Source organism: Phyllopteryx taeniolatus, chromosome 6 (assembly GCF_024500385.1).
Source record: "Phyllopteryx taeniolatus isolate TA_2022b chromosome 6, UOR_Ptae_1.2, whole genome shotgun sequence".
Classification (NCBI taxonomy): Eukaryota; Metazoa; Chordata; class Actinopteri; order Syngnathiformes; family Syngnathidae; genus Phyllopteryx; species Phyllopteryx taeniolatus.
In genome coordinates, this window is record NC_084507.1 from 26,534,117 (window position 1) to 26,552,001 (window position 17,885).

Consider the following 17,885-nt stretch of genomic DNA (forward strand, 5'->3'; position numbering starts at 1 on the left):
GGGTTTGAATCTCTGCTCCAGCCTTCCTGTGTGGAAGTTGCATGTTCTCGGCATGTTCTCCTCGTACATACGGACGGGTACTTCAGCTTCCGCTCACATTCCAAAAACATGAATGTGTGGTTCATTGAAGACTCTATGTTGCACATTGGTGTGAATGCTTGTTTGTCTACAGCAGTGTTTCCCAACTTTTATTGAACCAATTGGTACATGGGTTTAATAAGATTTACATAAACCATCCATCCATCCATTTGCTGAGCCGTTTATCCTCACAAGGGTCGCGGGAGTGCTGGAGCCTATCCCAGCTGTCATCGGGCAGGAGTAGGGGGGGGTAGACCCTGAACTGGTTGCCAGCCAATCGCAGAACACATACAAACAAACAACCAGTCGCACTCACTTCACACCTACGGGCAATTTAGATTCTTGAATCAACCTACCACGCATGTTTTTGGAATGTGGGAGGAAACCGGAGTGCCCGGAGAAAACCCATGCAGGCACGGGAAGAACATGCAAACTCCACACAGCCGGAGTCGGGGATTGAACCCCGGTCCTCAGAACTGCAAGGCAGACGCTCTAACCACTCGTCCAACGTGCCGCCTTACATAAACCAATTTACTTTAAAAAAAAAAAGTCTCATGGCACACCACCAAACAAAAATACTGAAGTAATGTTGATGTCCGTCCATCCATCCATTTTCTGAGCCGCTTCTCCTCACTAGGGTCGCGGGCGTGCTGGAGCCTATCCCAGCTATCATCGGGCAGGAAGCGGGGTACACCCTGAACTGGTTGCCAGCCAATCGCAGGGCACATACAAACAAACAACATTCGCACTCACATTCTGATGTCGTCTCACTTTACTCACAGATTGACTCAATGTGAAATCTGGGCGTGTTTAATTGAACACAAAACTCATATACAGTACTTGCAGGAAACTATGATTCTTTTGTATGAATAGCAACAAGTGGATACACAGGTTTATTGTGCCTAACATTTAATTGTTGTGCCTTTTAATATATAGTCTAACAACATATTTTTATTAATACAACAGTATTTTCAAATGTCAGCATAAAACAGTCTTGTTTGATCATACTGTGTTTTGATTTTTTCTTAGACCAACATTATTCAGGAAATACAAATAATGCTGTTTACTGTAGAACAATTTGCAGTGATGAAGTGTGCATATAAGACATGTAACAAGGCAGTAATCTTACAAATAATTATCCCAGGGAAATAGTTTGGGGCAGAATCATAAAATATTACTGCTAACAGTACAATCATTCTTAAAATAGAACAATAGCTAGAAATGTTTAAGCTTTAACAACTGTAAAAAGTCGACCGCTGAGTGTACTGAAGCTACACTCTGTTCAATTCCATCCTACCAGATGAGGCAGATGGGGTGGGGGCACCCTGGGTATTTGCATTGGTAAAATAGAGAATGGAGAATTGTGAGTGGGTGGCGGCATTATGGGAGCATGTGTTCGCAGAGTGGGAGCTAAAACCACCCTGGCGAGGTCCTGTCTGAGAGCAGACCTTCCTCCGGCTGTGGCTGGGCTCCGGTTCGGAAGTAGCAGCACGAACGGCATCGCTGTGCGGGGAGAATGTGAAAGTGCTTGCTGCCATGGCAACAAGGCCGCTCCACAGTCTCCAGTCCACATTAAGAAAGACGGCGAGCAATGTGGCCGCGGTTCAATGGCGGGGAGCATGACACGCTGAAAGAGCCTATTGAGAGCCTGTGAATTAGTTAAATGCCAGAGTACAAAATCAGCAGTCCAGGAGGATGACCTCATTTTTAGCTGTTTGGAAATATTACATCGCGTCCCTTTCTCTATTTGGCCTCAGGGTAGGAAGATGGCTGCTGGTATTAGTGCTACAAATTTAAGTAACAACATGTATTAATGGCACCTTAAACTAACAGCTTAGACATCACTGTATATAAAGTACGGTAAGAGAATGACCTTCCGTATCATTGCAATGGTGTCCTTAGATAACCAACCTACTTTAGTGGTCTATGATATTGTTGGACCAGCCAGGACACATCAGGACGAGTTGTGTTAGCACTACCCTCAATGCTAGCATTACGATTTTGAAGTGTGTGCACTGCTTGCATGAACTTTAACACACACTAAAAGGATATTTTAACACACAGTGCTTGGAATGTACAGTACATTCATTACCTTGAGTCTGACTATTCCGGTTATATTTCCTTTCACGTAAAGTTAGTTCAATAACGTATATCACACATGTTGGCGAATTATTATTAAATGAGATATGATTTTGCAATATTTGAGCGTTGGGTCTTTATCGGAAGACTCTTTAAATTATCCCATAATTATTACAGTCACAAACAGCTGTTGCATAGCGACAGCAATGTTAACTACGCCCAAAGTCTAATTTAACTTAATTGGAAATGTGTTAATTTGTGGTTAGTTGATTCTTTGTATTCACCATAGTATTACAATTCACAACAAAAAAAAATGCTCCTAACTGTTGCTTCAAATGCGTGCAAGGGATACTACTGTTTTTAATGCTAAAAACAAGTTGTTAAAAAAAATCAAAAAAACATTTCAATTTATTTGAATCACTTTAAAAGCAGGCACTTCATTTCTACATTCCAGGAAATGGTTATGGACAAATGCCCATAACACTGACTGTTCATTGTACTGGAGGATGTTTATCATTTTATATCCGGAAATGAGTTTGGAAATATTTTGTTATTTTAGGCTCTGAATGTTTTCCACTCGAAATCGCTCAGAGCGCAGTTGCGAGTCACAGTGTCGAAGAAGTGTCTGGTTAGGATGACATTAAAATAACCAAGACGGAGACGATGACTTTTTTTGAAAAAGATCCTGCAGAACATTTCCTGAAATTACCTAATAACAAATTTGAAACAGTTGGTGGCTTGGTAACGAAAGGTTTGGTTTTGGAATTTTTGACAATTACTTTCTTGTGTATATGCTGAAAGTGAAACTCATCAGAACAAAACAGGTTTCTTCTTAGCTGAGTCCAAGTGCCAAGACTCCTTTTCATTCAACTCAAAATAGAAAGTCAGCGCTTACGCACGTCTCCACAAAATAGTTCAGGCAGTGCTCGGGCGGGAGTGATTTGTGGGGGTGGAGTAACAGAATCACAGGGAACCGAAAGTAGCTTGAAAATGCCAAACAGAGCTCAGTGTGTAAATCGTTGACTTCATCTGCTTGTGAACAGCCTGGGTAACTCCCACTTAGAATAAAACCAATCTGCATTCAAAGAATGTATATGTAACACATTGATTTACACGCCGTGTCATGTTATCCGACAGCCTGTGTTCATATGGAGAACGCAACCATCACTTAAATGACCTCGGTGACCCCGGTGAAAGCCTGCCCACTCCCCCTCCCCACTGCAGCATCACTACTGTATTAGAACAGTTGAGGGCAGCCCCCAATACAATTGAAATACAGTACTATATATTGCTGACTTTTTTCTTCATTTAAAGACATTTCTATCAATCCACTGTAGATGTAGACAGCTACATCTGTCGTACTATACATTTTCAAAGTGATATGTGATGAGAATATTATGTGAAATACAAACTGACACTTTTAAAACACAATTTCAAATAATTAACTCTAAATTCAATAAATAATAATACAATAAACCCTAGAAGTCAAGCATATTTTTCCTTGTACGCACAATTTATTTGGCACAATTTATTTGCAACAAATGCACATCTGACCAAGCAACAGTGTCATCAAAGAGAGACAGGAAAGAGTAAAACTGATGGTCAAAATCAACATAATACTAAATAAAGGGAACTAAAAGCAGGTTGAGTCTAAATTGTTATTTAGAATTTTATGTCTGCAACACGTCCCAAAAAAGCTGGGACAAGCTGGTTATCGAGTGTGGACTCGTATGGGAACTTCGTGATTGCTCGTCACTCACAGTGAGTTTTGTGCTTGCCTCGTATCTATTTTTGTAACAGCAGCAGAGCTGAGTGTGCCTCTGAAAATGTGCTTTATTCGTGTCATGATAACACTTATTTATTCACTAGCCCAGAAATGTGTTCATTCATAATAGATTGGCCATGGCAGTATATTACAAAAAGTAATGTACAACCCCAATTCCAATGAACTTGGGATGTTGTGTTAAACATAAATAAAAACAGAATACAATGATTTTCAAGTCATGTTCAACCTATATTTAATTGAATACACTACAAAGATATTTAATGTTCAAACTGATAAACTTTATTGTTTTTAGCAAATCATCATTAACTTTGAATTTTATGGCTGCAACACGTTCCAAAAAAAGCTGGGACAGGGTCATGTTTACCACTGTGTTACAGCTTTAGCTGTTCAACAGTCCGGGGTCTCGGTTGTTCATAAGCAAAGATGGGGCGAGGTTCACCTCTTTGTGAACAAGTATGTGAGAAAATAGTCGAACAGTTTAAGGACAATGTTCCTCAACGTACAATTGCAAGGAATTTAGGGATTTCATCATCTACGCTCCATAATATCATCAAAAGGTTCAAAGAATCTGGAGAAATCACTGCATGTAAGCGGCAAGGCCGAAAACCAAGGCCAAGACCTTCGATCCCTCAGGCGGCACTGCATCAAAAACCGACATCAATATGTAAAGAATATCACCACATGGGATCAGGAACACTTCAGAAAACCAATGTCAGTAAATACAGTTCGGCGCTACATCCGTAAGTGCAACTTGAAACTCTACTATGCAAAGCAAAAGCCATTTATCGACAACACAGAAACGCCGCCAACTTCTCTGGGCCGAAGATGAACTGATGCAAAGTGAAAAAGTGTTCTGTGGTCCGACTAGTCCACATTTCAAATTGTTTTTGGAAATTGTGGATGTCGTGTCCTCCGGGCCAAAGAGGAAAAGAACCATCCGGACTGTTATGGACGCAAAGTTCAAAAGCCAGCATCTGTGATGGTATGGGGCTGTGTTAGTGCCAATGGCTTACACAACTGTGAAGGCACCATTAATGCTGAAAGCTACGTACAAGTTTTGGAGAAACATATGCTGCCATCCAAGCAATGTCTTTTTCACAGACACCCCTGCTTATTTCAGCAAGACAATGCCAAACCACATTCTGCACATCTGACAACAGTGTGGCTTCGTAGTAAAAGAGTGTGGGTACTGGACTCGCCTGCCTGCAGTCCAGACCCGTCTGCCATTGAAAATGTGTGGCGCATTATGAAGCGTAAAATACAACAACGGAGACCCCGGACTGTTGAACAGCTGAAGCTGTACATCAAGCAAGAATGGGAAAGAATTCCACCTACAAAGCTTCAACAATTAGTGACCTCAGTTCCAAAACGTTTATTGAATGCTGTTAAAAGAAAAGGTGCTGTAACACAGTGGTAAACGTGACCCTGTCCCAGCTTTTTTGGAACGTGTTGCAGACATAAAATTCTAAGTTAATGATCATTTGCTAAAAACAATAAAGTTTATCAGTTTGAACATTAAATATCGTCTTTGTAGTGTATTCAATTCAATATAGGTTGAACATGATTTGCAAGTCATTGTATTCTGTTTTTATCTGTTTAACACAACGTCCCAACTTTATTGGAATTGGGGTTGTACATGGCTGATATCGATTCTGGTTTGAAAGCAAAGATAGAGCGCTTTAATTAATTCGTAGGACTTTGTACATAGTGGCATGTATTATATGTCATTAGAAGGTCCCAAGTTGACCTCTGACACCTTTGGTGATAGATTAAGAAAAAAACAAATATGATTACTCTAGCCATCCACTACTCTGTGGATTTATCCAACTACTGTTGGTATAATAACTGTTATGAAGTTATGACTCTAATTTACAAACACAAGGTCGACTCCCACAGCAGTTTATATAAATTATTGCTGTAGCTAATGGAAAGTGGTGGCACTTGGTTAACTCCTGGAGAGATTTATAGGACAATGAGATAGTTTTACATAAAGGTTCGTCATACATTGAAGCGATGAGTGGGTCCTTTCTCATAAAATTCCCTCACATTCCCACTCTGGATGAGAGCCACAAGCTATACAACTGCACTGCATCATGCATGTGAATGACTAGTAAGTGTACACTAGGGGGCGCCGAATTCATAAAGATGTCATCTTTTTCTAGAACAACTTTTATCTTTTAAAAGTCTACGTTTGATAGCAAAGACAACAAAGGTTTCATAGGGCTCATCATGTTATAAAATATATAGTAGTAAAAATGATGTATGTGCATTTTAGTGTAGAGGTCTAAATAATGCAATTACTGTGCTGCAATTGCTAAGAGTTGAAACAGCAAGGGACAATTTGTGAAATCTTCTGTAAATACTCAGATTAAGGTCAGTCACTTATTAAACATCCATATTTTATAAAAACAAGATAGTATAGAGCATTATTTTCACACTTTTTTGTACTTCTCAAATGAGGGCATTCGACGTGTGATGACATTGAAGCTTTATTTGCTCTGAATTAATCATTTGTTAGTAGAATCTAGAGCATTTTTGCACTGAGGGGTAATAGACGAAAAAAGGACTTACATTTCTCAGCAAATATTTTTGATAAAAACAAGCCAACTGCTAGTCAGAATGTTTTAAAATCAAAGTAGCCAGAATAGAAGGCAAATGTGATCAAAAAATTTATACTTTATATAACAGTTAAATAACATTTTGTGGCACTCTATCTTGCATCAACTGAGCCAAAGAATTATCACACACATTCAACAAACTGGCAAATGTTAATCATGCAGTTACTTAGTGGTCATTTGGACAACAGTACACAAATGTGTATCCCCTGTATTTGAGCCTGTTCTCGTTAAATTAGCGGGATTTCTTTTGTACAAAAGCTAAATTTAAAAAAAAAATAATCTTACTGCTGGGGTCTTGGTTGTAACCTCTTAAATTGAATGTCCCTGAGGTCAGGCAATTAGAAGAGGGAAAATATTGATACAACACTTCTAGCTTGACCTGTGTACCTCATTAAGAGCTCCGTTCTGCGAACATCAGCTTTTCTTTTAGTGGCTTTTTTTTTTAATGACACTTATTTCATTACTTACATTCAAAGTAGTGAGACTCCAGTGCCACGACTTTTATGTCATCATTTAATAAAATTATAAGGGAGTGTTTTAATTTTTCTTTTCTTCTTTTTACAGTTAAGAAAGTTTAAATCTGCATACTACACCTTTCTTCGTCATTAAAGACTCACTTTGTTTTTACATTTTTAATATTAAGAGGGGTTAACTTTTTCTATTTAAGAATCTTAAACTGTAGCTTAGACTATTGCCTGTACCATTTCTAACGATTTTATGAAACGATAGTTTAGCCGTCGTAGAAATCGTTTCTATTTCCAATAGTTAAAGGGAAATCTGTTCCAAATCTGAAAAAAAAAATTATATACAGTCACCTGATTTCTGGTATAGATTGTGTACAACCTTAGAGGCTCCACTTTAGTCCAATTCAACCACAATAGGGTGTCTTAACTTTTCATACAATATCCTAGTAAGATCATGTGGATAACCACAACATGCCAAGCTGAGGAAGAGTTCAGACTTTCAATACTCTGAATGTGCCTTTGAAGAATAAACAACAGTAGCCTACATGAGCACCTGAAACACTGAGCATAGTCCAAAGGCCCAACGTTTCAAACTAGTTAATACACAAAAACATACTGGGGGTATCATATTATAAATACGTGGCTTAGTAACTTAAATATAGCGTGAGCAAACAAAGTCAACCCTGATCTGAAATATTATTGAAAAAGAGGCAAATGTGTTTATGAAAAGAGCAGATGTCATTCCCCCCACATATTTTAAGAGACGTGAACTTGGCACAGATACCCATGCAGCTGTTGGGTCAGACATGAACCAAACACAGGTTGTGTGGCACACCGATCCATAAGAACCTCGCTTTCCTCATTAATGGAGCCCTGGTGCACATTGACCAGAGTTGAGTCCTCCACAGATTTAGTTTCCAACACTTGATGCGGTGTGCTTTGCAAGCGGTGGTGCTGCACATCTGGGTCATCTGACCCTGGAGCGCTTGACAACAATGGTGCCAGCGACCATGTCGTACACAGTCCTGTTGTGCTGGAAGAACAGAAGCGTGACAAAAGCTGGGAAGAAGAACGCGATTGAAAAGTTCTTGCTCAGGGCTCGTACAGTTGATCTGTCAGGAAAGATAGAAAGAGGCATCGTCAGAGAGCTGGACATCTTAATTTCTTAATATATCTTCCAACCGCCATTATAGCTGTGTTCAATAAATATACTGTAGGTAAAATTTGCAAGAGGATATTCTTTTTTATTATTTACAATTGTCATCTGTGTTGCTTAAATTAGCGTAACATGGCAATGATACACACAAAAAAGATGGAAATTACTGCTGAAATCCAACTTTGGAGCCCAATTGCTCTTATTATAAACAAATGTAATCCTTTATGTTTAGATTTCAATTTAGATTACATTTTCTTTTCTATGGAACCCATCCTCAGATATTTGCTCACGTATTCGCAGCTCCCTGCGTATTTTTGTAATCGTTCTGTAACGCCCAAGATCCCACAAAATGACGCCAAATCCCTGGCTAATCGGACAGTCGGAATTGGTGACAAGGAAGTATGTTCCAGTGAACCATCTCGACTGAGAGACAAAAATCTTTTTTAAGTCGGGTGAGAGCTAAGATTAGCCCGGCTTGTTAGCGGGAAGTCTTTATGACGTGTATGTTTTTGCCTTGCTGAATGGCTATTAAAAAGCTCCAGCTAACAAAGGACAGAAGTCTCAGTATTGCTTGACAACTGCTATTTTCATGGGTTGCAAAGGCGGCATACATTCCAGTGCCCTCACACTTGCTGTGCATTTTTCCCCAAAGCAAATACTATGTAAGCCATTTATTTTTAAGGGAAATGTCGTAAGATGAGTTTGAAATAATATCTGGGATCATAGTTTGTGGTAAATTTACAATTTAAACTAATGATATAGGCAAATATTTAAAAAAAATAGGGGTGGTGCAAATTAATAAGTGCTTTTTATGGCAGGGCTCTAACAGTAGGTTTTTAATGTACCGGCTTCCAGGTTTGACCACTAGATGGCGCTATTCTTCCCATTCAAACATGCAGCAAAACTTCACACATTTTAGTTCCAGTACTGGTGTCACAAAATATATCTTTCAAACTACGAGTTTCCCCCCTCAACATAATCGCGCTGGAGTATAATAACTCTGACATCGGCTCTCTGCAGCCACGGACCCCCCCCCCCCACACACACACACACACATACTTTTATATACATATCCTCTGTGTCAGGTTGTCAATAATGAGACCAGTGAAACCTTACTTGTTAGGGACCCAAAAAATGTCAAGGCAGATATTTTGCGGCAACCTTTTTTGTAATCGAATTACTTAAGGTATTCAATTAATCGCTTCAGCCCTAAAAAAACAACTCCAAATTTAATATGTATATCTTAGGCTGGAAAAGTACTGTAGCCTGAAATACACATACATTAATGACATTTTAAAATCCTTATCGAAAAAAATCGTTCCACTTACGCAGACAGCGACACATCAGTTGCCGGCACCACGAGGACCCGGTTGGGCTGAACCAGAACCGATGAGTCGCAGGTCACAACTCGAAGTCCAATAATGAATTTTCCTGGGGTGGCTCCACCTGCTCCCCAAATACATACAATCTGCAGAGAAATATCAGTGGTTGATTAACTTGGCAGCTCAGAGGAGGGAAAATAAGGACTGACAAATAAAAGTGGCTAGAGTATGTCTAGAATTTAACCCAAATATATGGAGTACATGGATTTCTTAATCATTAAACAAGCATGTCAGAAGAAATATTGTGGAACATTTGATGCCAAACGGCCGCGAGTTCAGACAATTCAGAGTTTGAAAATGCCAAGCATAACATACATAAAATGTCACATAACAACTAAGAAAGCTATCAAGAAGTGAAACTTACATCTGCAACACAAATCACCTTTGCATAATGCATTTTTCATTTTAAAAAATGTGGTTGATTTAGTCTTCATAATAATTGTTGTTGTTAATTAAATGTAATGGTTTTCGTATAGTCTGCGTATGACCATTACAAATATTAAAATTTTACTTAAAACTTAGTTACTCATTTTCCCTTATTATTTCTATTAAGAAAATTGTTGGTGGCATGACTTACTCTGACTTCGTACCACATTCCCAAAACAAGCATGTTATGTTAATTGAAGACTCTAAATTGTCCGTTGGTGTGACTATGAATGGTTGATTGTCTCTATATGCCCTGCGATCGACTGACAACCAGTTCAGGGCGTACCCTGCCTCTGGCCCAAAGTCACCAATGACCCTCATGAGTGCGATAGAAAATAATGGGTGGATGGGAAAATTGTTTATACATTGAACATTGACCATCTTCTCCAAACGGATTGTGTTGTTAGGACCCGAGGATGCATCAATACTCATGATTCGTTAGTCCTTACCTCGTAAAAACAGACGAATATCGGGTACACAAGAGCAACCAGCATCATTTTCTGCAGCTCCTCCATCGACGTTTCCTCATCTATTTCATCCACGATAAAATGCATGGCAAACTTGGACACATCCCTAAAAGAAGGAAAAGCAAGGGAAGGTATTTTGTACGATAAACAACGCTCAGGCGTTATCTTTGCCACTGTATAAACTTACTTGATTCCACTCAGGTGCATAATACTGATAATAATGGCCGCTTTAATGAAAAACAGTATGAAGAAATCCACAATTTCAGCCAGGAGTCTTTGGAGAGGTGAGGGGATCGTGTACTCTCGACCTGGGGAGAGGTTTTACAAGTCTGGGTCAAGCAGTCCATGCAATTTGAAGACACTCAGGTGGACAATGTAGTAATTGCACGTTATATATCTTCCATGTGATGATTTCCTCCTTTTACCTGGCCTCCGTGCGTGTCCATTCTCCTGTGGCAGCTGCTGCGGCCGAGTCGGCACCGCAGCCCCGCCCGCGGCCTCACCTTGCCGGCTACTCTGGGAGCCCGAGGCAGGCGCGTTGGGCGACAACGGGGCACCGAAGTACTGTGCGTTGGACTCGAGACGTGCCGTCGACGTTCCGTTGACCGATTGAAAAGCAGACGGATAGGACATGGCTGCCGACGCCGCCAGCCAGCTCTGCCAAGTCACATAGCCAGTGGAGTACTGACACATCCACGCCTGCAACTTCTCGCAGTACTCCGCGGTAGTGCAGCTTTCGGGTACGTCTTTATGTTGGTCTTTTCTCTGACAATCTTCTTCGACGCGTCGTTTAAGCGCATTCGGAGAAGCTTTACTCTTACTGGAGTCCATGTTTGTGTTTTCCGTGTCCGCCATGTTGGACGAGGGTGACGCAATACTCGACGTCATTCCGGAAGACTGTAACACACAACCCCCGAGGGGAGTTGTTACTATGTTTGTTGTTTGTTTTTTAACTGTACGATATAACGAAGTAGTAAATTCAACAGTGTTTATTTACTTAAGAACTATATTACGTAAGCTGTAGAGTTAAGACAAAATCAATGTTGGTTTAAAAAAAAATTAAACCATCCCACATTCAGTTTCTCCCAGTATTAGAAAATGGTACAGGCCAAGTCGGTCATTGTTAATGTAAAAAAAATATATATATAATTAAAAAAAAGACATTTTAATTAACTTTAAAACGGACAGTTGGCCCAAGTCACTCATCGACGAGGTAAAACAAAAACAAAAAAAGTTCAAATATGTTCGCAAAATACCGTATTTTAATGTCCTCGGATGTGGTCAAGGATGACGCTATCGCTGATGCACTTCAGTCGCTTTACTCTCATGAATGGTAACAAAATAGGCATTCACATAAGAGCTGCTATCAGCAACAACTCACGCCCAAACTCTCCACACACTGACTTGAGAGCCAACGCCAAAGCTTAAATGTCTACTTTGGTCTTTCATCAACTGCCAAGCAACAGGCCCAAAGAGTTCAGACATAACAGTATTATAATAAAAAATAAAATAATTCATGTATTCAATTGATAAGGATTATACGCAACCAACTTCCTCATTCAGCATAACAGAACGGTTTCGGCACAGGTAACTGGTGGAGCCCTACAGCAGGAGACGGGGACAAAGCACCCGTCGGAACATTAAACGACTACATTGTCCTTTGTTTTACGCAAGATGTCTTCAACAACGACCCATGATGACCATATCCACTGTTTAGGCTTCATTTGTGGTTACGAACTGTATATGATATTATCGGGGCTTGACATTAACACCCAAATAAATGTATTTCGATCAGAAAAAAAGTTGAATTTATTTAGGTGAGGTAAACACAAAGGCTTACAATATAAAATTGTGGCTTGTTAAAATGCTGAGTGGCTAGTAACTCTGGGAAACCAGTAACCACAGTGCCTGGTGAACAAAATAGTTAACGTCAGGCACTGCATATCACATATGTATATATATTATGTTTGTCCAAAGACTGCAGCAATAAAGAAGTGAATATTCTAGCATGTTCCAGTTCAAACCATCATGTCAACAGCCTTTAGCTATCTTAGGGTGCATTCGGAAATTCAATCTGACGCCCTAACTATACTCTTGACAGTACGCGTGCTCCGCACATTCCAACGTTCTGCGTTTCCGAACGTTCTAGAGTGTCGCGGAGCAGCGCCGGAGTACATTTCCAAATGCACCCGTAGTTTTGGTTGTGCACACAGGCAGATTATAATGTTTGATAAAGTGCATCATCAGTGTTTTGAATACTTTTAAACCAGTTTTAGGAAAAACTGCCAAATTAACATAAAACATGTAGGGCTCTTGATAATGTAAATGCTCAGTGGACCGGATTAAAGATCGGAGTCACACTTTGCCCACCCCTGGATTAACTCAATTGTCTCACGCCTCCTTGGAGAACAATGTTCAAATTAAGATCAGTCTTGGGATGTTAACCAAGAATTTTTTTTTTCCCACAAAACCCGTATTAAAAGAGGGTATTATGTTCGCCAGTCAACAAGTCGATGGAGTCTGACACACCAGGAGCACACTGCCCCAAAGAGGCTTAATTAGGACAAGTGCACTTGCTTTACTTCCACTCTGTGCATCCAAGACAAGAGGCCTAGCAAGTCAGGGGCCACTGCATTGACCCCAATGAGGAATTTGGCCCCACCACCACCCTGTCACAAGAGTCGACGCTGATATTAGGACATGTATCCTTGCTTGTACAAAAGACCATTGTCAAGAAAACAAATCCCAGCAGTTTAATCAGACAGACTTCAGAATGACCCGAGGTGACTTAGTGCATGACACAAAAAAAAAAAAAATCCTCTTATACAAAGTCTGAAGTCCTAAACTGGCAAGCAGCTGTAGTATCCTGTTCAGATGGTCAACCCTCAATTTCTAAGCACAAAATAAGCCTTTAAACCTAATTCTTCAAGAATGCTCACATGCTCAGTCTTATTTGCTAACTCAACTGGGCCGCATGTGATTTTTATTTGTATGGATATTTTTCACACCAGCAATTATTGAATCATTGGTTCATGACTGTGGCACTAAACAGACTGAAGTGCACAATAATTTCTTCCAACATATTTAAATAGAAAACAAATCACCCCTTATTCCAACAAAGTAATTCAAGTTTGTTTAGAAACAACATCTGTCACACAGTTTTATAGATTTTATTGTAATTATTTTATGCAAATGTCCTTTGTAGTTTATTCATTGATGAAAGGCAGGACTTAAGCCCCCTTCTCATAAATCCTCAGGGCAACAACATCACCCATGGTGCATTTCTGCAGAAACAGGATTTACATGGTTAAGGATTTCTTTTTTTTTTTTTTTTTTTTTTTAAAAACATCTTGATCTAGTGATAATTTTCTGAAAACCTTTAGCAACATACAGCTGTTAGTTTTCCATCTTGAATCTCTCGTTCCAGTGTTGTAGACTTGCCATCCCACATCTGCTTCTGCACAAGTTTGCCACTCTCAAACGTGATGAGGGTCTGCAGACAGCATTAGCTTTCATTACATGCAAAATGACTTGTCAGTGCTTTTATTGAAAACGCACCTTGGTCTGTCGGTCGTCTGCTGTCGTCTCATCAAATTCCTCATTCAGCTTGAACTTGATTTCTTTGGTCTTGAAAGTGCTCTCTGACCTCATTGAGATGAGGCCAGCATCATCCACGCTGATCACAAGATTGGGCTTAGCCATGTTGCCCACCTGCCGGGTGGCGAAGCCCACACCTCCGTACCAAACAAAATTGGATTTATTTACCACCGCTTTACGGGAAACTCATCATCTAACTACACCAAAGTGAACTAGTGAAATTTATCCTTACCGATAGCCTTCATGTATTCATCAAAGTTCTCGCTAGCTGTCAGCTTCCAGGTTCCAACAAACTGCTCAACCATGGCGGAGTTTAAAGTTGACTTTTTGGTTCCGAAACGCAAAATACAAGGCTCCCTTCGGGTGCAGGACGCAGATGAGAGGACAAGAGTGACACACTGAGGAAATGTTAAATTTGAAGCCCGGTGGAGCGTGTGCTTGCTGCAGAGCAGCCCAATCAGGAGCAGGTGGTGCCGTTGCTATGGGGACAATGGGATTAAAGGGCGTGTCTTCAAATGAAATTCTGGTGTGTCGGTCAGAATGGGGTGAAGTGTTTTCCTTTTTCAAGTTATTTCAAGTCTTGGCATGCACCCGCACCCCACCCATCTTTTACATTTGCTGCTGTGTGACTTTATCCCTCTCCTACTACCTGCTTTGTTTGATGGCGTCTGACCATCCATCTTTCTCTTGGTCACGCTCCAGACGTTTTCAGTGGGGTTCCGGTCTGAAAATTGGGCTTGCCATGGTAGCGTCTTAATCCGGTGGTCCTCCCCCATCCACACATTCACTGACAAAGTTAGGAAGCATTGTCAAAGTGAGTGTAGTTGTCACATTTAGATATGCTAATTTAGGGGACATTTTGAGTCTTTAGAGCTGTATGTAAATACAAAAATTAAATAACACATAGACAAGCAACCATTTACATTCATACCTAAGGACAATGTAGTCTTCAATGCAAGTGACATACATGTTTTTGGAATGTTGGGAAACCAGATACAAGATAGAACGCAAGCATGGAGAGAACATGCAAACTCCACACAGCAAGGCCAGAGCCCAAATTTGAATCCCTCAAACACTACGAATTTTGAGGTGGATGTGCTATTCCACCGTGCCACCCTAACCAATTTATAATGCTCATTTCATTTTGGCCTAAAATCACTGCATGCATTTTCATCAATCGTTGTATCATTACATTTTAGGTTCAATTAACATATTTCTGCGTTTGAAATTACACTTACAAAGTTCAAGTATTTTATTTAAATTAGCAATGAAATTACAATGAATTTAACAAGTTGTTTTATCACGTCTTTCTGTAAGTACTAGATCTTACCACTTGATGGCGTGAGAAAAGCATGTGCCATTCCCTGATAGCTGTCACAGCGACACCCAATGAAAGAGCTACATGAAAAATTATACCTTTATATAATTATCATGCTGGCGAGGTAGTTAAATGTTTTTGTTATCTTGTATAAGGTAACAACGTTTTAGTAAAAGCATTAACATGATGCAGTTTGACACTACTGCAGCCTGCACTAAAACATTCTTCAATCATACATCTGACAGCATCAATTAAACACGGTCATTTTACATTGATTTATATCATTATTACATTGGTAAATGCAGAATATTTAATGCAAGGTCTTGTATTGAATCGCAGTTATAATTTGCAGGTGTACCAAATGAAGTGCGCAGTGAGTTACAGTCTATGTAGTTGCATCTTATTGAGTTCTCTTGCGACCAACGATTTTGTGTTATGTGCAGAAAAAATAGCCGCCTTTAATTTATCTATGCTGCTTTGGTAAGTCTGAAATAGAGGATAAAAGTCAGCTTGAGTCATCCATCCATTTTCTGTTCCTCTTACCCTCACTTGGGTCACAGATGGGCTGGAGCCTTTCGCAGCTGACTTTGTGCGAGACACCCTAGGTCGCCAGCTAATCACAGTCTGCTTGAGATGTTTAGTGCAAATCATGTCAACTATTTGAGCAGTTCAAACCCTGCATTTTAAACATTTTTAAAACTTGTCGCAGTTCGAGTCTCCACGGTTGAAGAGAGATGGGTCAGTCAAGGGCGACACGGTCAGCTTGTTTGGCTCACAGTTCTCAGCTCTAGAGTTCGATTCTCGACAGTTTGCATGTTCCATGCTTGCTAGGGTTTACTTCAGGTACTCCTCCTACTTTCCAAAAACATTGTCCAGAGTCGTGAATATGAGTATAAATGGTCATTTGTCTATATGAGCCCTGCAATTGACTGGCGATCAGTCCATTGTGTACAGTATTGTATTTATTGGTCCTAAAGCACGCAAGATTGACAACCACTAATTACGTCATATCATTGAGGCCGGGCTGGGCCGGGCTGTTATGTATGATGGAATGTGCATGCAGGCCTTCATCTGCATACATACAGATGCCGTCGAATGAACGTGAACGCTGTCTGGCACCCGCAGAGAAGTCCTTTCCTCCTGGTTTTCATCAACACTTCAAGCCCCATTGATGGCTGAACAGAGGCCATGGACAAAAGCTGTATATACTGTACAAACAGTGCTCTGAGCGGCAGCACACTGACTCATTCTTTAGTGTGTGTGAGAACGGAGGGGGACCCCTTTCAGCTCCTTTGTGTTGGTGTCTGTCAACATCGTAGTTGCGGGCCGAGCCCATTGTGGCGGCCAGTGTTTCGTATTGACACAGGGCCTCGCTCAGCTTGTTCCCAGGGTCCAACCTGAGGACTCATGAATAATGGAGAGAAGATCCTTCAGGCCAAAGGGGAATTGAAAAGTTGGGCTCGGCTTCTTGTAGACATAAACTGCTTCTTTTACATGCCGGCAGGGTAGAAGTGTGGTCATGCAGCCGATCATGTTGACGTTGGAACTTTGATGGTGTGGCTTCCACGAATACAGCTCCGGAAAACGTTATATCGCATAAATCAACATATCGACATGTATGCCGTCCACCTGTGATGGTTTGTGGGCGCTGCAAGTAGATGGGAACACAGCAAATTGTTAGCTGAATTGCAGAAGTCATTTTTGAACATTTTCGGGAACCAGGAAAAAACACGACAAATTCAACAAACAAAAAGATTCCAGTTGCCTCGATTCAAATTTTGCAGATTACCGTGACGTGGATGACTGACAATATAGCCAGATATAAACAAATAAAAATTAACAAGCATTTATATTGATTTTGTGATAGTAAGGTTTTTTTTAAAAAAAGACAGGCAAATATCCTATTAGGCTAAATAAATTTCTCTTTGAGAATGACTTGTAAAACAAGTACAAAGTAGAAAACTTGTTTCCTTCTGTAGCATACAACAACAATCCAAGGTGCATGAAAGCTGTGATTGTAAATCATGATTATTTAATGAAATATTGATTTCTCAACCCTCCCTAATTGAAAACATAATATTGTGTTGTTTAAAGAATATGACTATTGTTTTATTTGCATTATTTGTGATCTGAAAGTGCACTGCACCTTTTTTTGTTATTTGACCTGCTGTCATTTCCTCCAAATAAATGCTCTAATTGAAAATATTTTTATATGGCGTTTGAGGAGTAATCTCGTCACCAGTTCATAGAATAAAAGAATACAAATTACTCAAACGCATACCTATACAGTAAATATTAAAACTAAAGAAACAAATACTTTTGCAAGCGTCTGTTATTCTTTCCAATGTTTGCCTCAGTTGCACTCAGTTTAGCGCAGACATCCACCAAGGCTAAACAATCTTCAATATTATTAGGTGAAAAATCATGACGCGCAAGGAATAAGCTTACATACCACGCCTGTGGGTGCAGAGCCATCTCCTGGATCTAGCTGGTCACTGAACCATGAGGCCCCAA

The 17,885-nt window shown here is 40.1% G+C and overlaps 2 protein-coding genes across 3 annotated transcripts; both read right to left on the bottom strand.

The window, feature by feature from the left end:
• Window positions 1-7,102: 7,102 nt before the first annotated feature.
• Window positions 7,103-11,836, bottom strand: LOC133479904 (protein FAM8A1-like). The gene is made up of 6 exons (XM_061777439.1): window positions 11,713-11,836; window positions 10,882-11,353; window positions 10,644-10,764; window positions 10,439-10,562; window positions 9,510-9,649; window positions 7,103-8,137 (listed from the first exon to the last, which is right to left on the bottom strand). Exons 2-6 carry the CDS (start codon window positions 11,342-11,344, stop codon window positions 7,993-7,995), a joined length of 993 nt encoding a protein of 330 aa, XP_061633423.1. The 5' UTR covers window positions 11,345-11,353; window positions 11,713-11,836; the 3' UTR covers window positions 7,103-7,992.
• Window positions 11,837-13,610: 1,774 nt separating this feature from the next.
• fabp4b (fatty acid binding protein 4b) lies at window positions 13,611-14,515 on the bottom strand. 2 transcript variants are annotated; one of them, XM_061777708.1, is made up of 4 exons: window positions 14,286-14,515; window positions 14,015-14,190; window positions 13,848-13,949; window positions 13,611-13,740 (listed from the first exon to the last, which is right to left on the bottom strand). In XM_061777708.1, the coding sequence occupies exons 1-4, from the start codon at window positions 14,356-14,358 to the stop codon at window positions 13,687-13,689; spliced, it is 405 nt and encodes a 134-aa protein (XP_061633692.1). In that variant the 5' UTR covers window positions 14,359-14,515; the 3' UTR covers window positions 13,611-13,686. The 2 variants fall into 2 exon arrangements, with proteins under 2 accessions (XP_061633692.1, XP_061633693.1); XM_061777709.1 differs by having other exon boundaries at window positions 13,834-13,949; window positions 14,286-14,514.
• Window positions 14,516-17,885: the final 3,370 nt, after the last annotated feature.